The 17,738-nt window shown below is 35.5% G+C and overlaps 1 protein-coding gene across 6 annotated transcripts in view; it reads left to right on the plus strand.

Moving 5' to 3' along the window:
* The window catches only part of ADGRB3 (adhesion G protein-coupled receptor B3), a 439,829-nt gene that overhangs the window by 393,465 nt on the left and 28,626 nt on the right, over positions 1–17,738 (plus strand). For 5 of the 6 annotated variants that reach the window (XM_056488286.1, XM_056488289.1, XM_056488287.1 and 2 more), the window contains 6 exons: positions 2,461–2,611; positions 3,159–3,228; positions 7,941–8,007; positions 10,158–10,243; positions 13,727–13,825; positions 14,148–14,319. In XM_056488286.1, the coding sequence (XP_056344261.1) occupies positions 2,461–2,611; positions 3,159–3,228; positions 7,941–8,007; positions 10,158–10,243; positions 13,727–13,825; positions 14,148–14,319 (645 nt within the window). The remainder of the gene's footprint in view (positions 1–2,460; positions 2,612–3,158; positions 3,229–7,940; positions 8,008–10,157; positions 10,244–13,726; positions 13,826–14,147; positions 14,320–17,738) is intronic. The other variant, XM_056488292.1, reaches the window with a different exon arrangement.

A 17,738-nucleotide genomic window follows, 5' to 3' on the forward strand; every position in this document is an offset into this window, starting at 1 on the left:
CCTGCACATGAACCTGTCATCACAATCCCACAGCGGTTGTTTGGTGATGTTGTGAGGCTGATTTGCATCTTTCTGATGGCATGTGATGCAAACACACTGTTAAATCAGTGATACAGGCTTACCACTGTTGTTCATTAAAGACCTCTGTCTGCTGCTCTGAAGAGTTAGATATAATCAGCAGTCAGATATTCCAGCTAGAGCACAGATCGTTTCTCATAAAACTTGCTTCTGTCTTCTCATTTTCTGCTCAACATGATCATTAACATTTTCATCACAGTGCTTTCTTCCACAGTAGCCGTGTCCACATTTGCCTCTTTTTTTCTATATAGAGGATAAATTATGAATTAAATCCTACTGTGTGCACTCTAGTCAACCATAAGAGTTAGCACTGTTTTCACCCAAAAGATCAGGATTTGTTTGTATTTGCATTATTTAAAAGGGAAATAGTATATTCACATTTTTTCAGGCTCTGTTTTAACCTATGCTGTTCCTCCCTTAAAGATTCTGTAGTGGTCCTCAAAAGAAATTTTGCTGTCAAATTCTTGCTCTGACAGAACTTTCTAGCTTTTGCAAGAACATTGATAGGAAAACAAATTAAAATTGCATAGTAGGAACTCATGACATATGAACCAACTAGTTAAAGAAAAGATATTTATTAATTTTCTTTTATATTTATTGTGTGTTTCACTGCAGAACTTTCATTTCAAATAAGTGGGGTTTTGGGTGGGGTTTCGGTTTCTTTTCATATACAGGAAACACTGCTATTAGGCTTTAACTGGATAGATTTTATGAATCTATATCCCTTAGGGACATCTAACCATAAGAATTAATGGCAAAGGCTAGGTTGGAATACCTAGTGGTTTTTCATGATCTGTTGTTTTTTTTCAGTTCACATTACTTGTTTCTGGTTTTTTTGTTTGTTCGTTTTTTAATTAACAACAATTTTCTTGTATATAATTCAACAGAACACCCTTTTCTCTCGATTTAAATAAACTGTTTTGACTCAGGGTTTGCAGACAAGGTGTCTGTCACATCTGTAAGTTCAAAGCAGGAGAGCATTACATTTTGACTCTTCAAGTGCATATATTTTTGCAAGTTCAGCGATTGATGTCAGCTAATGCTAATGTCAGCTGGTATCAGCTATCAGCTATTTATTTTAAATAACTATTGGAGTTAACCAGCACAACTGATTTCAGATAAGAATCTGGAAAATTAGCACCACAGAAAATTCAACCCAAAACATACTGGGAAGAAATTGAGAATGTAAAATGAACTAAAAAGCATGGATGGTGTAAGTCATGGATGTCATATATGTTGTATCCTTCCTATCAGCCTTGATTCAGCAATGTGTGCAAGCACCTATATATAAGTAGGAATGTGCATATTCTCTCTCTAAATAATTTTCTCAGCTGGGATTTTAGTAAAAACTCTTAACTAGCCTAAATAAAAGGCTAAGTGTAAGGTAGCTATTAGATGTATATGATGCATAAAGAAATAATCATAAAATAATACCTGCATTTTTCATTTTTTCATGAATTTGCCTCATTGATGTTGGAGATGGGAACAGTTTTTTTCTTTTGATCTTAGCATAATTTTGACACTTTAAATTGTGCTAAGGATAAATTGTGCTAATGATATTCCCAACATTACTGGTGTGGTCTTGGTTCTGGGGTACCATGCAGACTGCATTTTGTAGCCTGCTACTGGCATTTTAAGCAACACAGTGGAGCACAGATCATCATTTATGCCAAGAAGCTCATTGATGTAAGCTACAATGTCAAGTTTAATTAAGGGCTACAGTGACAAAAGAAAGCCAATTGCATGTGCTCAAAATACTTTTCAGTATTTCAGACAAATGACCGATACCCATAAAAACAATATCCAGGGCAGTTGTTAAGCTTATGATATTTAAGCCTGCCTAAAAATATCTAAGGCAGTATATTCCAAGAGGTTAACATTCTATAAAATTAAAAAAAAAAAATTTAAAAAAAAATAAAAAATAAAAAAAAAATTAAATTTTATAATCAAGTTCTTTCTTCACAGAGAGAAATAAAACGTAGCTGGCAATTAGGAGTGTTTATATCCACATATTTCCTCTGTTCAGCTCAGTGTGATTTTATAATCAGTAATTTTGTAACTGGCTTACCAAAATGACTTTATGATGGTCCCCGGTTGAAGTAAATGTTTAGAGAAAAATCTGCTGACATGATTTATTTTGTGTTTCTGTGTCTGCTCAGAACATTGAGTGTTTGGGAAAGCAAGTCAAAACCTCTTCTGCCTAATCCCCATCAACATTTCTCTTTCTCTTGCTTTCTGTGGCCACCACATCATAAAGGGAGAAATGGGAGAGTTGATGCTAAGGATAAAGGTCAAGATGATAGAATGTGACAACTCTTTGAATTGAAAACAGAAATGAGTGTCCCTAAGTATTCAGCATGAGCTTCTCTTTGCTCCCTGCAGGGCATCTGCACCACAACCACCGCATTTTTACACTTCTTCTTCTTAGCTTCATTCTGTTGGGTTTTGACAGAAGCGTGGCAGTCTTATATGGCTGTTACTGGAAAAATTAGGACACGGCTCATAAGGAAGCGTTTCCTGTGCCTTGGATGGGGTAAGTCAGTAAAATTAATTTCCTAAGAATCACTGGAATTAAACACTTAATGCAGTGGTAATTTTAAGAATATCATCATCTCCAGTAAAATTGAAAGATAGTAGACAGCATGTTACTAAAAGGAAAACTAGGTTAGAAGCCTTTCCACTGTATCTCAAGCTCAATGCTGGTGTATCATTCTTTTCTAAATATGTTTTAACAAAATTTTAGAAGATTTTCAGCAAAGTAGTGTAATATCAAGAAATCAAAATAAAACAAGAAAGAAACATTCTCTGAATATTCATGAAACCTCTTTCTAGTTAAGACCTGTCAAAAGTACCAGTAATTTAGCTACATCAAGAAGTACACCGTGGGCAGAAAACAGTGTCCTCCTCCCTACCAGTGCTTCAGAAAAACAATTCCTACAGTAGCAATGTGCTTCATTAAATAATTCATTCCATGTAAAATTGTCCATTTTGCATTAGCTTACCCTGTTATTTTTTGTCCAGGCAGAACAGCAATATTTTACTCAGCATCTGCTGATTATTACTGTTTTGGTTTTTTCCAGGACTGCCAGCATTAGTGGTTGCAATATCAATAGGCTTTACCAAGACAAAAGGATATGGAACAGCTCACTAGTAAGTCAATCTGAAATGATAAGCTATGTTTATAATTACCAAGATTGTCATACCCATCAGGAACTGCATAGCACACTCTAAAAATTCTACAGGTATGCATTCACATCTGAAATTGCCCTGAGAGTCACTGAGTGATCCACAAAAGAACAAAGAGAAAACAGCATGCCAGTCTTAGACTGAGCTCAGCAAAGCATCAGGAATCCTAGATTTGTTTGGGATTTTGAAATAGCAAGCTTTTAAGAAACACTGAGCATTAGGTCTGCTTAGACACCTAACATTTATATAGATTTACAAAAGAGAGTGTTAAATGTAATGGGTAGTCTCTGCCAACCTTTAAACATGTTCAAAACTGTACTGGCAAGCGTTTCTTTGGCACCCAGGTTTCTGCACACCAAGCAGGTACATCAACTTTAGTGCCCCTGAGCAGCTTGGAGCCAAAGTCCTTTAAACATCTCAAAACAGTTCTCTCATCCATCCCCTCTCCTGAACACCCTTATCCAGCCCATTCCCTGGACTGTGCTGCATTTGAGAGACAGAAAGGAGGAAATTTGTGTGCTTCATTTACATTCAACTAATACAGTTCCTGTTTAGCCAGCTGGCTGGTTCCAGTGTGTGTTTAGCACCTCGGAAAATTAACTCCTCAGAGAGGCTGCCCTTCGATCTTCTGATGAAGAAGGAGCTGCCAGTGGAGCACTCCAACCATTATGTATGCAAGAGTGTGCTTCCTTTGGTCAGCCTGTTTGGAGCTCTCCTCACATTGCCTGAGAAATTGAGTATGCATCTGGACAGAAAGAGGAAATATGACTCTGTAGACTGGTAATGAGGGCATTCATCAGAGATGTGGATGAGTTAGGTCAAGTCCTCACTTCAATGAATATTTAATTATTCTCCTTAGCATCATTACTGAGTGAGATCAGGATTCCCCCTCCCTTCCCTGTATGTCTCACTATCTTGTCACTCCAGCTCTGGATGGGTAAGAACACAAAACCAAATCTCCTGCTGAGCTCCAGCTCCAACCACTGAGCTGTGTAGTTATAAACTGTGACAACGTGCATCTTGAGTTTTTCAATGAGGAATGTCTTATGTAACTGAAATGCTTAATTGCACTTAGAGCTGGCAAGTGCAACAGTGCTCTTAACCCCCTTTTGAGCATTATATTGAGAACCTACTCTTGTGAATTCTTTTTTAACTATGTACTCGTCTTACTGGCTTTTTTTACTATTTAGTCCTTAAACCCCAACTGGAAAACCATTTAGGCTGTGAGAATTACAAATCACAAAATAAAGATGTCCAGACCCCCATTGGGGATGTAGCTCTGTGCCTTGCAGGATTACTCCTGTTACATTTGCTCTGCTGAAATCATTCATATGTGAGTACTTGCTTTAGTTAACATTGCTTCCTGCTTCCTTTCTGGGCTGAATACATTTTTAAAAGAGGATATTCTGAAATATTCAGACAAAGCAACAAATCATTCATTAAGAGTAATGTGGAAAGTAAAAAAGAGCAGGTCTCTGTACATGTAACAGCTCTTCTCCCAAGATCCAAATCCAGCTGACATGGTACTGTGGGAGAAAAGAACAAATGAAGGCGTACAAGGGACAAATAGAACCATAATTCAGCTTTCTCATCTTATTTGCTAATATATTTTCTTGGCATTTGACATCAGAATTACATAAGGAAAACAGTGAAGACAAGGAATGGAGATTGCTCCTCCATCACTAGCTGATGTGCTGTCCCACTCCAAAAGGCAGCAAAGGATTGTGTCTCATGACAACTGTTGGGCAGTGTAAAAGCAGAGCTCCTGTCCTGTTCCTCCTTCCATAACTAAAGCACTTGTGTATAAGTTTTTTGATTGCTTACACTATATTTTGCCTCTTTGCCTAATTGGCTGCGGTCAATTACACAAATGCTGCTATGAGAAACACATCCTGCTGCAGACTATTCATGTTAAGATGCTAATTTTGAAAATGAAGCAGTTAAATGGAGAGCATTAAAAGTGAAAATTAAGGAATTTATTCCAGTTACATACTCCCACACATGAAGAGATTGATGAAAAAGGAGAAAGTCCAAGAATCTTTGCAGCATCTCCCAGTTTGGTATGGTATATGTATAAGGGTGCTTGAATTGTGCCCACTGGAGCCATTTCTGTGATCACCAGTCTCTCGTTCTGTCTTTTTTTCTGAATCCTAATTATCAGACAGATATATTTCTGTATTTTTAAAACTACATAAGAAAAATACTTCACTCAGACACTTGTAGTGGTAGAGATACAGAGGCTGAAGGAATTTCCTAAGAATATTTTTAAAAACCACAGAGAAGTTTTTTAGATATTTCAGGTTATCTGGAAAAGATTAGTGTGTCTGAAAGCTTAATAACTTCTTCCAGACATGTCTCTAATAAATATCGTTGCTATCTTTTTCCAGACAATCAAAGTACGACTGCTTAAACTTATAGTTAATGAAGTGTGTGAACTGCTCATGTTAACATACAGTGCAGATAAATTCCAGGAATTTATTGCATCAGCGAAAATTAAAATTCTGTCATAGTCATACTCCTGCCATGCTCTCTTAAGAGAAGGAACCAATCTCCTGGAGAGTATGAAACATCTCAGAAAATGTACAGGACACAGAAGCAAGTGTACAGATGCTTCATCACTCAGCAGAATTTTATGACCATGTAACATGGTCCCATAAAGCCACTGGTGGCTGCTCTTAACACTAATCAATTTATATGGCTTTCTGCTATGTGCACATCAGGGAGAAAGAAGACAGAACAGGAGAACAAAATAAAAACAACCATAAAACAGAAAAAACCCAAACTATCAGAGCAAAGAAAGAGGAGAAGGAAAAAATTGTAAAAGATCTACAAGAATTGCTTTGTGGTATAGGAAGGCACCTGAAAATATATCTGCAGACAGTCTTCAACAGAAGAAGATGGAGGAAAATTTAATTTTAGTCATCAGCTAGGAAACATTGAATATATTGCAATAATGATGTCACACACTGGTGAAGATCCAGACTGTTGAAAATTCAGATTGTGTAAAAAAAGAGGTTAAGTGATAAAAGGACAACCTCTACATTTTTTATTCAGCTCTGCCTCTAAGTGGAAATCACTCTTTTGAGAAGCCATTTTGCTTGATAACATGGAAAGGGGATGGAAAATTTTTTCCTTGGTCTCAAAGGGTTTTATGGTAGAAACTGTTTTGTATTTTTTATTTACTAGACCCTTTTTTTGGCGTGGGTAACTGAAGTTATGTTCACACTACAATACATCAGCTACTTTTATGAACTGCTGCTACTGTCTTCCAAAACCATGAAAATTTTAATTGCAAGTCCTAACTACTCAAAGTAGTCATCTTCACTAAGTTTAAAAGTTCATGTTAGTAAGGAAGTGCACTATGCATTTCCCTCTCTCAGAAGTCTGTGTTCCCAGACTGAGAATATTAGCCTAGCTTTGAAAAAAAATATTAGGAAAAACTTCAGAAAATTTTGAAAGCGTTTTTTTTGATACTGCAAAAATACATTGAACATTAGTGTTGTAGGTGGTTTCTCAGGTAGGATGTACAATAGTTTGGCATATACTACCTTTTTAACTGTGAAGCAGATAGGAACTATCCAACATCCATTTATCATTCCAGAATTTAGCACACTGGTGTTCATGTGTTCATGTGACAGTTTTCACATGGCTTCATTCCAATGGAAATGCTTTTATTTTTGCAGTGAGAATACCAGCCCTAACAGACCATTAATATTATGGTGTGCTTACATTTATTTTACTTGGTTTTAAAAAGTACAAAAGCACTACTGGAAAATAAAGAAGATATGTGTGATTCTGATGTGAATGTTTCTGGATATGAAATCCAAGTAAATTATTTCAATCTATATACTGGAGAGTCCTTATATGTAGGTGTGATCATGCATTCAAATAAACATGCTGTTCTTTGAATGTGTAATCACTTGGAAAATAGCACAGCTGCATTTACTTCAGTGTGTGAAGCTCCTGTTCTTTTGCAGATATGAAAAGCTTTACATCATAGTATATCAAATATTTAGAATTTGATTCTGTAAGTGCTCTGTGTTTGGAAATCTGTTGGTTTTCAGTGAAAGCCCTGATGCAGAATGACAAACTCTCTGAGATTAGGAGGTCTCCAGAAAATACAGTTTTCAGATGCTTTAAAATATGCATTTAAATTGTTTGCAAAATATTAGAGACAATACAGAACAGATCATGTATCATATACAGTTTTTCTCTAATGGAAACATTGTCTTTAAGGTGTAGTTCTAATAGCAGTAATTAAATGACAGGATATGAAGAAACCTGTTTCATCACTTTTAAGTATAGAACTATCAGATATGATGGACTAGAAATGTTTCTAGATACCTACTTTGCAAGGCCAGTTCAGTTAACTCATCATACATGGTTAGAGGAGATTTAACAAGTATTTGCAAACTTACTTTCTATTGTGCTCTTTATACATTTTGGCGATATCAGTTTATGTATAACTCACATTAAAGATTTTGGAATGTTAACCATTGGTAATGGAACTATTTTCAGCTCTCTGCTTCATCATATCAAAAAAGCAATTATTTTTTTGTGTGTGCATGTGAATCTCATATGTCAGAAAAATATATGTAGTAATTATTAATGCTTTCTTGACAATGTATTATACTTATTTTTAATTTGTGTTAGTTCTTTTCTAATGTTCTTTCCAGCTGCTGGCTGTCTCTGGAAGGAGGACTACTTTATGCTTTCGTTGGACCTGCAGCTGCTGTTGTCTTGGTAAACATTAATATAATTCCCATTACTTTTGTATGAAATTATAGAAAGTTCTGCTTTCATTATAAAGGCTTAGATATAAAGCAACATTGCATTTTGCTGTAAATACTGAGATCACTGTTAACATACCTTCAGTATTTTGAATGCATGATTCATTTAATTATATCACTTCTTTATACCAATTATCTCTCCATGTTTACACGGTAAGCTGTGAAAGAATAATGTACTGATTAGTGGCACAGAAAACTTGTTACAGGCATCACTGAGTTATTATCAGCAGCATCTACGCAATTGTCACTGCCTTGTGAAACTCAGTGACAGTCTTGATAGAGTGCTGCTTGGCAGTGGATTGCTGTGCCAGCAAAAGCAACAGAAGGGCTGGAACCTGCCAGCAAGTTCTCCATGGCTACTGCTTTTGAAGGCAAAGAAAAAATTGTCATAGCTGGGAAATGTTACTCGTTTGTGTATTAATCTTCCACATCTCTGGGCACGTATTTAGGTGTAGGGTTCATTTCTGCCTAATGATAGCTATCTGCAATCTAGAGTTCTGCATCTAAGTTAGTTATCCCAGCCATATTTCATTGTCAGTGAAGAAAAATACATACTTTTAGAGATCAAACCATCAGAAGTATTTCAGATGTCTACTTCAGGGTAAGATGAATTACATCCTACCTGTGCCATCAGCTATCAGACATCTGTTTTGCAGTCTGTATGGATTTTTCACAAAAATTTATTTAGCATTTTTCCCTTACAGATTTTGAATCTAATTCCTCTTTCCACTCCAGAAATTTCATACTGTGATAACTCTATCAGCACTAGTTATTTCTGGTTTTCTCTTGTAAAAGAAAATCAGTCTTATTAGTCATCAAAAGTATAGCTATTCATCTACGTGAATTTTCCTGAAATGGATGTTTACTACTCCCATAGAGTTTGTCTCATCATTGCCTGGAGTCAAGCCAGGATCCTTTTGTACAACTCACAGTCCCTGTCATGGTAGAGGAGCCAAGGATGTTTACAAAAAGCCAGTCTTAATTTTCACATGGAAGTAACTGTATGTTCTCTATTTAATTGGCAAGTCTTTGTTCAGAGATGTTGGAAGTTCACAGTTGCAGATTGCCCTACCATTAGCTGGTAGCTGTGGAAAGGAATTGTTCCATGCAGCCACTTAAGCCTAAGTGTATAAAGCCAAAGAATTATGTAACATCAGCTGAAAAAATGTTAATGCTGAAAATAAAGTTGAAATAGAATTGGCAGGGCAGACTACTGACAATTAGGTATTTTGGTACAGGTTTTGAAAAAACAGTTGGAAAGGAAAAAAAGGATTGTCATTCTCTAATAAATAAAAAAAGGAACATTAATTTAATAGATTCCAAGACTGGTATTACCTATTTATAGGACCACACAGAGACAGGTTAATAGAGTTCAGTTCAATAATACAAATGGATAATAACAGTCATTAATTTGTCCATTGAATGCTATTAATATGTCTGTTAAGTGCTAAAGTCCAACAGTTGAAAGCCTTTAACTTTTTCAGATTAGTTTTTCCATCCAGGTATGTGATCATAACACCATTTGGCTTAATGGGGCTAAACAGACATCCCAGGAATTCATCTTGTCCACAAAAATAGTAAATTTCAGCCAAACAAGGCTCAAAACTGACATTTGGGTGAATGGCATAGACAGTGATTTATGTGCAGGAAGATCTGGAAAACCACAGGCTAGTTCTGCATAAGTGGGAACACCCACATGGGCCATGAATGTTTAAAAAGGAACTGTGCTCTGACTAGCTCTTCCCTGTGCAGAGAACTCAAATTGCAGTGGTTTGCCTGGAATAGGATATATATAAGGTTGCAATTAAAACTGACAGAATATTAAAGATATATTACTCAAGCTTCTGGCCATCAGACATGTACCCATATACAGCTTCATATCAGGCAGAATTCAAGGTCCCCAAACGAGCCTTTTGCAGGGTATGTGTATATTCTCTTTTTGAGAATTCAGCCTTTTGATGTGTTCAGGGATGTTGCTACACAGTTTTTGAAGGAATTCTCAGAAATGTAAGAGGAGGCATTTTGCAGGTCTGTAATACAATGCAGCCAGGATACAATATTTTTAGGCACTGAAAGATCAACTGTTTGTTTTCTGTTTGACAGGTCAACATGGTGATTGGCATTTTGGTATTTAATAAACTTGTTTCCAGGGATGGAATCCTAGATAAAAAACTCAAACACAGAGCGGGGTAAGCAACAACTGGGTTATTTTAAAGCATATTAAAATTTTGTCACCAATTTTCAATTACAGATATTCACCAAAAATGCTTTTGACTGTGCTGTGAACTTTTATATCAGAGTAACAGTATTTCTAACAGATTCCATTAATCTCAAAAGCTGCTGTTGCATTATCCTGAGGGAATGCAACTAAACAAACGAAATATAATAAAACACAAGTACAACAGTATTAAGTTAATAAGAATGAAGATTTAACAAATCTGAGCAGAGGTTTCACAAGATGGTTACATGTGTAAAGCTGTTGCAGTTAGGATAGTTTTATGAACTGTGTATTCTGAAGGAATTGATTATTTTTGTCTAGATGTCAAATTTAATTACTATGGCAAGAAATGTCATTCATGCTAATTGTTATAAAGTGTTAATTATGTTAATTATGTTTGTTATAAAATTTTACAGAAATATATCTCTTACTTGGGTCAATGATCTACCATTATCCCTTACTTAGGTCAACGTTATTCTGCCATTTTGACTACATTAAGAATTTGCCTTTGTTCTTAGATCCACATAACATCTACATAGGTATATTTTCTAAATTAGTGTAAAAGAACATTAAAGTTAAAAAAATCTCCATGGTTTAAGGGTTAAAAAAGAAAAAAAAAAAAGGTAAATTTGTCTTTTTGATTATTTACTTGCATTTACAATTTAATTCTCTTTATTATCATGAGAAGAAAAGATTTATCACAGTGGTGGTACCAGAAACTGTTCTACAGTGGATGACAGCTGCAGCAGCAAACCTAGATTCATTGCTTATTGGAGAAAAATGATTCACAACTGCATCACCTTCCTAATGCTTATGAAAGTGTATTTAAACTCTGAATAATGATTTTTTACAGTTGTATTTTCTAGTGTTGTATTTTGGGCCAGGTTGTAGTTTAACTCCACCAATATCTGCGTTTCTAACCATGATAAATGATGGTATCTTCATTTTTCTGTGTGTTACTGCTATAGACAAATTTATTGCAGATTCACTTTTAATTATTTTGCCATGTAACTAACAGTAGCATTCCTAATAAGTTTGATGAGTACACTTATAATAAATGCTTTAGCTGGTGTGATTTGCATCTCATATTAATTCAATCAAGTCTTTCTGGTTTTCAGTTCTTCTACCATCATTTTGACAACTCTTACCAAACTCTGTAATTCCATTTCATCTTTTTTCATTAGAAAGTATTAATTTCATAACCTTACTTTTGTCTACATTTCTCCATCAACATTCTGAACTCTGTAATAACACTAGTGAAATCTAGAATATTATAAAACTTCCCAAATTATTTCAAAAGTAGCAATGGCTTATTAGTCACCAATTCAGATTCACATATGCTCTAATTCCAGTGATATAAAAAGCCACAGGTTTGGCTTTGTCCATTTTGTAGGGATATTCAACTTAGTTTTAACTGCTTTTTTTCTCCAGCTACTCAGTTGTAGGCTATATAAATCTATTTGCTTATACTTTATTTTACTGATGAAACAAATAACTTGCTTTCTAATTGTGTGATTTAGTAAAGAAATATTTTATTTTAAGATTATCTTTGAAATAAATGGATAAAGAATGAGAGATTGTTCTGTTAGAAATAAACCAGCTATTTGGGGAAAAGACGTAGCTACCCTAATGAGAAACAATCTTAACTTGTGTGATAATAAGAGATGGTGGCTTGGCAACAGCATTCCTTGATACTACTTGGCAGGTGACATCTCTTGAGTCATTCTTTGGGGCATGGAAATTGGTTCATCATTTGATCTCCTCTAGAAAGGTGATTGTCACTTATTCCTCAAGTATCTTTTGCCAGCCATGCTCAGGAAGGCAGCTTCATTCTTCCTGGCAAACATTGAACTTGTGTTTGTCAAAACTTCAATCAAAAGTTCAGCCCTGGGATTTAAAACAAGTGAATGGGGCAAAATATATCAACTCCATATGACTTATCACCTTAATAAGCACATGGAGAATCAAGAAGTGAAGTATGTTGATGGATCTCAGTCATGATCTCAATCCTTTTCCTGTTAAAAGAGGAAGCATATGCAAATGCCCAGGCTGAAAATTTACATTTTGTTTATACAAACATTAAGTTCTATTTTTATTTGCAACATCCAGAGCAGTTTTGTAGAGGTAAAGAGAATAATTGAGTTAATAATGCTGAAACACTGCCAGGAAAAGACAGAAAGTACTTTCAACAGCCTAGTTTGCACTTACCCAAGGCATTTTTCTAGTTCATTCTTTAATCTATATTTTTAATTGGTGCCAACTGATGTGGATTCACTGAATTATTTTCTCACCCCAAAATCATCTTATAAAAGATCTCAGTATTCATTTTTTTAATGGAGGAAGCCACCTTTTTATGAGAAATCTACTTTGTAGTTTTTAGTGGAAAATCAATTTAGTGGATCATTTGGTTTATCAAAGTGAAAAACAGTGGAGTTCAATGTTGTTTTGGACAGCATGTTAAAAGTCTTGTGAGTGCTCGGTTTGGCAATAGCAAAGAGTTCAATTCATTGAAGTAGCTGGGAAAAAACCCAAAATGTTACTTATCTTCACCATGTTGACCACTTTCCAGCTGGAATAGATAAAACATCCTTCCTGTCAGCTATATCACACCTTATTCAGTTGTGGTTACACTTCTGATAGCAGAAAGAGAAGGAATAGGAAAAATATTAGTTGATTCAAGAAGCTGAGTGCATGCTGTATGGAAAACTTAAATTGCAGATTTTGTGCTTTAACTCTTCTGACAGGTGCAGAGGTACAATTGTCTGTACAAAATGCTTTGAGCTTAATGCTTGTGTACTGTGTTTTATTAAAAGGCAAAACAGCTCACCCTTTTTCTAGTACCAATTGATATTTATTTCATCTGATTCCATATGTTTCAAGCCCTCTATTCAGACCTTTATATGACATGAATAAAACCATTCCAGATATTAGTGGGCCATGCATGTCACTAGTACAATTCTGACTATACAGTATGCACATATTGATGTCATGCTTGAATAAATTTTGTAGGTTTCATTCCCTATTACTGCTCTGTAATGGTCCATACTTCACACTTCCCTTTGAAGTGGCCTGTGCTCCTTCTCAAGCATGTTCAGATGCAACAGTCTTTCATCAGGTCTGAATAGAGGGATTTCCCTTTGTGTGTCTACCTTAGCACGTGCTTATGTTTACTTCAGTGTACTGGGCAGTTTTTGATCACATTTGGGGCCTTTTTTAGGTTAAATGGACGAAAGAGAGTTTGTATGAAATTAAGCCCCATAGCATTAATATGTAAAGCTAACAATAATGTAAAATGAAAATACAGTTTTGCAAAAATATAGAGCATTCATCTTGAATAAGTCTACTTACTTTTTCTGCATGACGTCATATTTTAAAAAGCTAAATTTCAGTAGCAACGTTTTCTGGTGACAATTCAATATTTTGTTCTTTTTGTGGGTGTTCTGTTTGTTTGCAGTCAGATGAGTGAACCTCATAGCGGTTTGACGCTCAAATGTGCCAAGTGTGGAGTAGTTTCAACAACAGCTTTGTCAGCCACCACCGCCAGTAATGCCATGTTAGTCCTGATCATTTACATCTTCTTGTTACAAATCTTATACAGTGCATGTGAGACAATAGTTTGATGATGACAACTGTGTTTGCTAACACTGTATAAAGTGCTAAGCACATTTAAATACTTTTTTAAAAATTGCAAATGTGTTTATTAACTGAATACAGGATATTCTTTAGAACATAAAGTACAACTGTTACATTCTTGTCTATGATTTTCAAGTTAAATTGATAAAGTGGCATTTTAAAATATGGTTTGGTTTTTTAATAGTGAGCTTTTAATTTTTTTTTTTAATATTACAATGCTGCTTTTCTCTTTTTTTCAATAGGGCATCCCTTTGGAGCTCCTGTGTGGTGTTGCCACTTCTAGCACTGACTTGGATGTCTGCAGTTCTGGCCATGACAGACAAAAGATCTATATTATTTCAGATACTTTTTGCAGTATTTGATTCATTACAAGGCTTTGTTATTGTCATGGTCCATTGTATTCTTCGAAGGGAGGTGAGGAATGGCTTCCCAGTTTTCCAAAGGGCTGTGCTCCTGCTAATCTCTCAATTGCTCTTTAGTGTTATATACAGCTTGCTCTGCAGAAATATATTTCATGGAAAGAGAAATATAATTTATGGCAAGATGTGTAGGAACAAGTAAATGAGGAAAAGAGCAAAAGTGAAAGAGAGGGGGAATATCAGTTAATTCCAAGTGCAAAATATCAGTATAGAACTTAATTCAACTTAATTCAAGGTGTCTTTTACTCAATCCCAAGTATGGTTGATTTCTAAGTGTCAGTCTTTCCCAGGGAGTACAGGAAAAGGTGAACATGAATGCCCTTCTGAAGACCAAAAGCTATAGGTTTTTACACTCTGTAAAACGGATTCAAACGCAGCATCTTTTCATCTTATGCTGTCCCTGAAAGAGAACACAAGGAGATGATGTGTTCTGTTGGTGAAGATCTGCCATTTCAGATCTACAAACTTAGGTACATGCTGAAGTTATGGGGACAGCAAGGATGAAGACAGATGAGTGCTGTGAGAGCAGTGAGGACTAGCAGGACCCTGGCCTGCCCTTCACAGCTCAGTGCCACCTGCCACAGGATTCATCACCGCTGAAATCTGATGGCTCAGCTCCTGCACAAGTGCTCTTTAATCTGGCTCTGGTGACAGCTTCTCTAACCTGCCTAACCTGCTAACTAACCCCACATTCTACTGAGATGAGTTTGAGAGCAGTAGTGTAAAGCTTTGTTGGCAGATCTGTGGTAATGGGGCCCTCCATCAAAAATGAGCAGGTGGAGCTGACTGGAGAGTAGTTCCTGGTCCAGGGGCAGACCTGTGTGCTAGTCATTTATCAAATTCAGGATATTTACCACACCAGTAAACTAGGTTATAATGTCCAGCACATTTTCCTGGGATGGACAAGAGTTATTGGAAAACCTCAGGACTAAAAAAACCCACAGAAAACAAGGAAGATGTTTCAAAAAAGGTTTATTGTCAATGGTGAGTGAGGAATCTCACACAGGGGTTTTTCTTTTCACCACTGACACCCTTTAAACACTGAAATTCAGTATATTAATAAAAAATAATTAAGAGTGACATAATTTATTCAATTTTTCAGCATTGTACCACTTTGCATGAGGTTTATATCACAACCCTTCACAGTATGCATATGTGATTAACTTATCAAATGAAGTTTTTAATTTTTAAAGAACAAATCACTATCTTACAGAAATTAGCACCTTACATTGTGCTGATTCCTTCTCACTTTAATCACGCTGTTAGGGGCAATAAACTTTTGTATTTCTTGGTTTATCAGCTCTCATATTGGAGGGGGCTTACTCATTTAGTACCTTTTATTTTTTCTTCCTTTGACTTTTCCTTTTGTTCAGGATAAGAATATGTGCAAAATAAGAGATAATACTCAAGAAAAATCTCTTTTATGTACAACTGTCTTGCAATCCCCTTATTTTCTTCAGCAATTTCTTTCCCAATATGATTTACATTTGGGAAAGAGGATAGTCTTGTCTTGAAATATGAAAGCAATAGTTTCATATATTCTTTTAATGTAATGTTAAGACACTGCATCCATTTTCAGTATAAAGAGTTGTGGTTTCATACTGTGAAATTTTTGCATCCATTGGGATTTATTAATTAGCCTGGAAAGAGGATAGTACCTCCCACTTACTGTTCTAGGGAAGCATTTTTATTTTAAAATATGTACCTTTTGCTTTGAGGAAGCATTCAAAACTAAAACATTATGAACAAAATTATCTTTCACAGTGTCATCAGTAAGAAGAGACCCATAAGGATCATTGAGTCCTACTCCCTGCTCCTCACAAAACTACCTAAAACTAAACATATCACTATAATTGTCCAGACACTCCTTGAGCTCTGACCTTGGCTGGAGCCATGACCAAGTATGTTCCAGTGAACATCAGGGCAAAGAACCTTTTTCTAATGTCCAATCTGAATTCCCCTATCCATTGAATTTTCTCATGTTCTAATTCCATTTCCTTCTGTCCTAATTCCATTTTCTTGTGTCTTTTGTAAGGATGCAGAGAGGCTAAAACATATACCTGGTTATCAGACATTGATTTTGTCAAAAAAAAGACTAAAATCTATGAGAAATTCTTAATATAACTTAGCATAGCACAGTGTAAAATAAAATATAAGAAAATTATAAAGCAGCAGTTAAGTTTGCATCAGTGCAGTATTGCAGAAGCTTATTTGGAAAAAAATGTATTTTGACTGTTGATGAAACCTGAAAATCAACAGACATCTTCCAACAATGCACTAAGCCTTGAGTTAAAATGGATTTCCTATTCTAATGGCAGCTCTTTCCTGCAAATGCTCCATTCCCAGGGAATCTTTCAATAATGCTGAACATTTCATAGAAACATTCTTGTCTGACCATACTGGCAGGTGGGTCTGTGGTGACTGAGGTGGAATTAGTCTTTTCTATATGTAAACTCAATTTTCAAATTCGTAGGATACCTTGACTGGAACCACTTTTAGCTCACTGTTTCTAATGTAGGTAATGTGCAAAAATATTGCATTATAAGTATGTTTATACAGGAATCTTTTCTTTAGGTGTAGGAAAACAGCTATCTAGCTAGTTATGGTTTATTTTGTTCACTGCTTGTTTAGCAGAAAGCAGATATATATAGAGAGATATAGATGGATAGATGATAGATAGATAGATAGATAATCTGACTACAAAGAATCATTACTCTGTTTAATAACTAACAGAAGTCACTCCTGCAAGTCTGTCTCAGCAGTTACACATCACAGTTCTAACATGGAAATTCTAGAAGAAAGGCATTTTATAAAGCAGCTAAATAATCTATTTACATGGTATTTTTAAAAAATTACCTTATTAGAAGACTTCCCAGTGAGGCCCAAAAAGCACCAATGTTAGATAAGGTTCTGCCTTATCAAAATAGAGAGGATGTTTCTTCTTTCTTCTTCAGCCATGACAACTTAGGCAGAAGTAAATGTACAGAGACAACTTATTCACTAATCAGTAGATTATCTCCAGCCAAAACAATGATAGTGGTGTTGGTGAAAGACAAAGAAGCCTAAGTATATTGCTGATTGAACTCTATTTGTCAGAACACATTTAATTTTCCTTAGTCTTCCAGATTTAAATTAAAAACTGATCAAAACACTTGAGGAATTAAGGCAATATTTTTCATATGAGAAAAGATCATTCTTAGAAATTTCCTCAAGCACAAAAAAGCAAAAGTTGATGCACTTGAATCAATTTTAATTTCAAAAATGTGTATGGCCTATAATTATTTGATTCAGTTTTCAGAAGCAAAATTATAGCTGTCTACTAGACAGAAAAAGATGTAAGTCCAGTAAGCCAGTTTCAGTCTGAGTCTGGAGTCTGGCTTTCCAAATCCAGAGACCCTCAGGTGAGTACAGGCC

This window comes from Oenanthe melanoleuca, chromosome 3 (assembly GCF_029582105.1).
Source record: "Oenanthe melanoleuca isolate GR-GAL-2019-014 chromosome 3, OMel1.0, whole genome shotgun sequence".
In the NCBI taxonomy this organism is placed as follows: Eukaryota; Metazoa; Chordata; class Aves; order Passeriformes; family Muscicapidae; genus Oenanthe; species Oenanthe melanoleuca.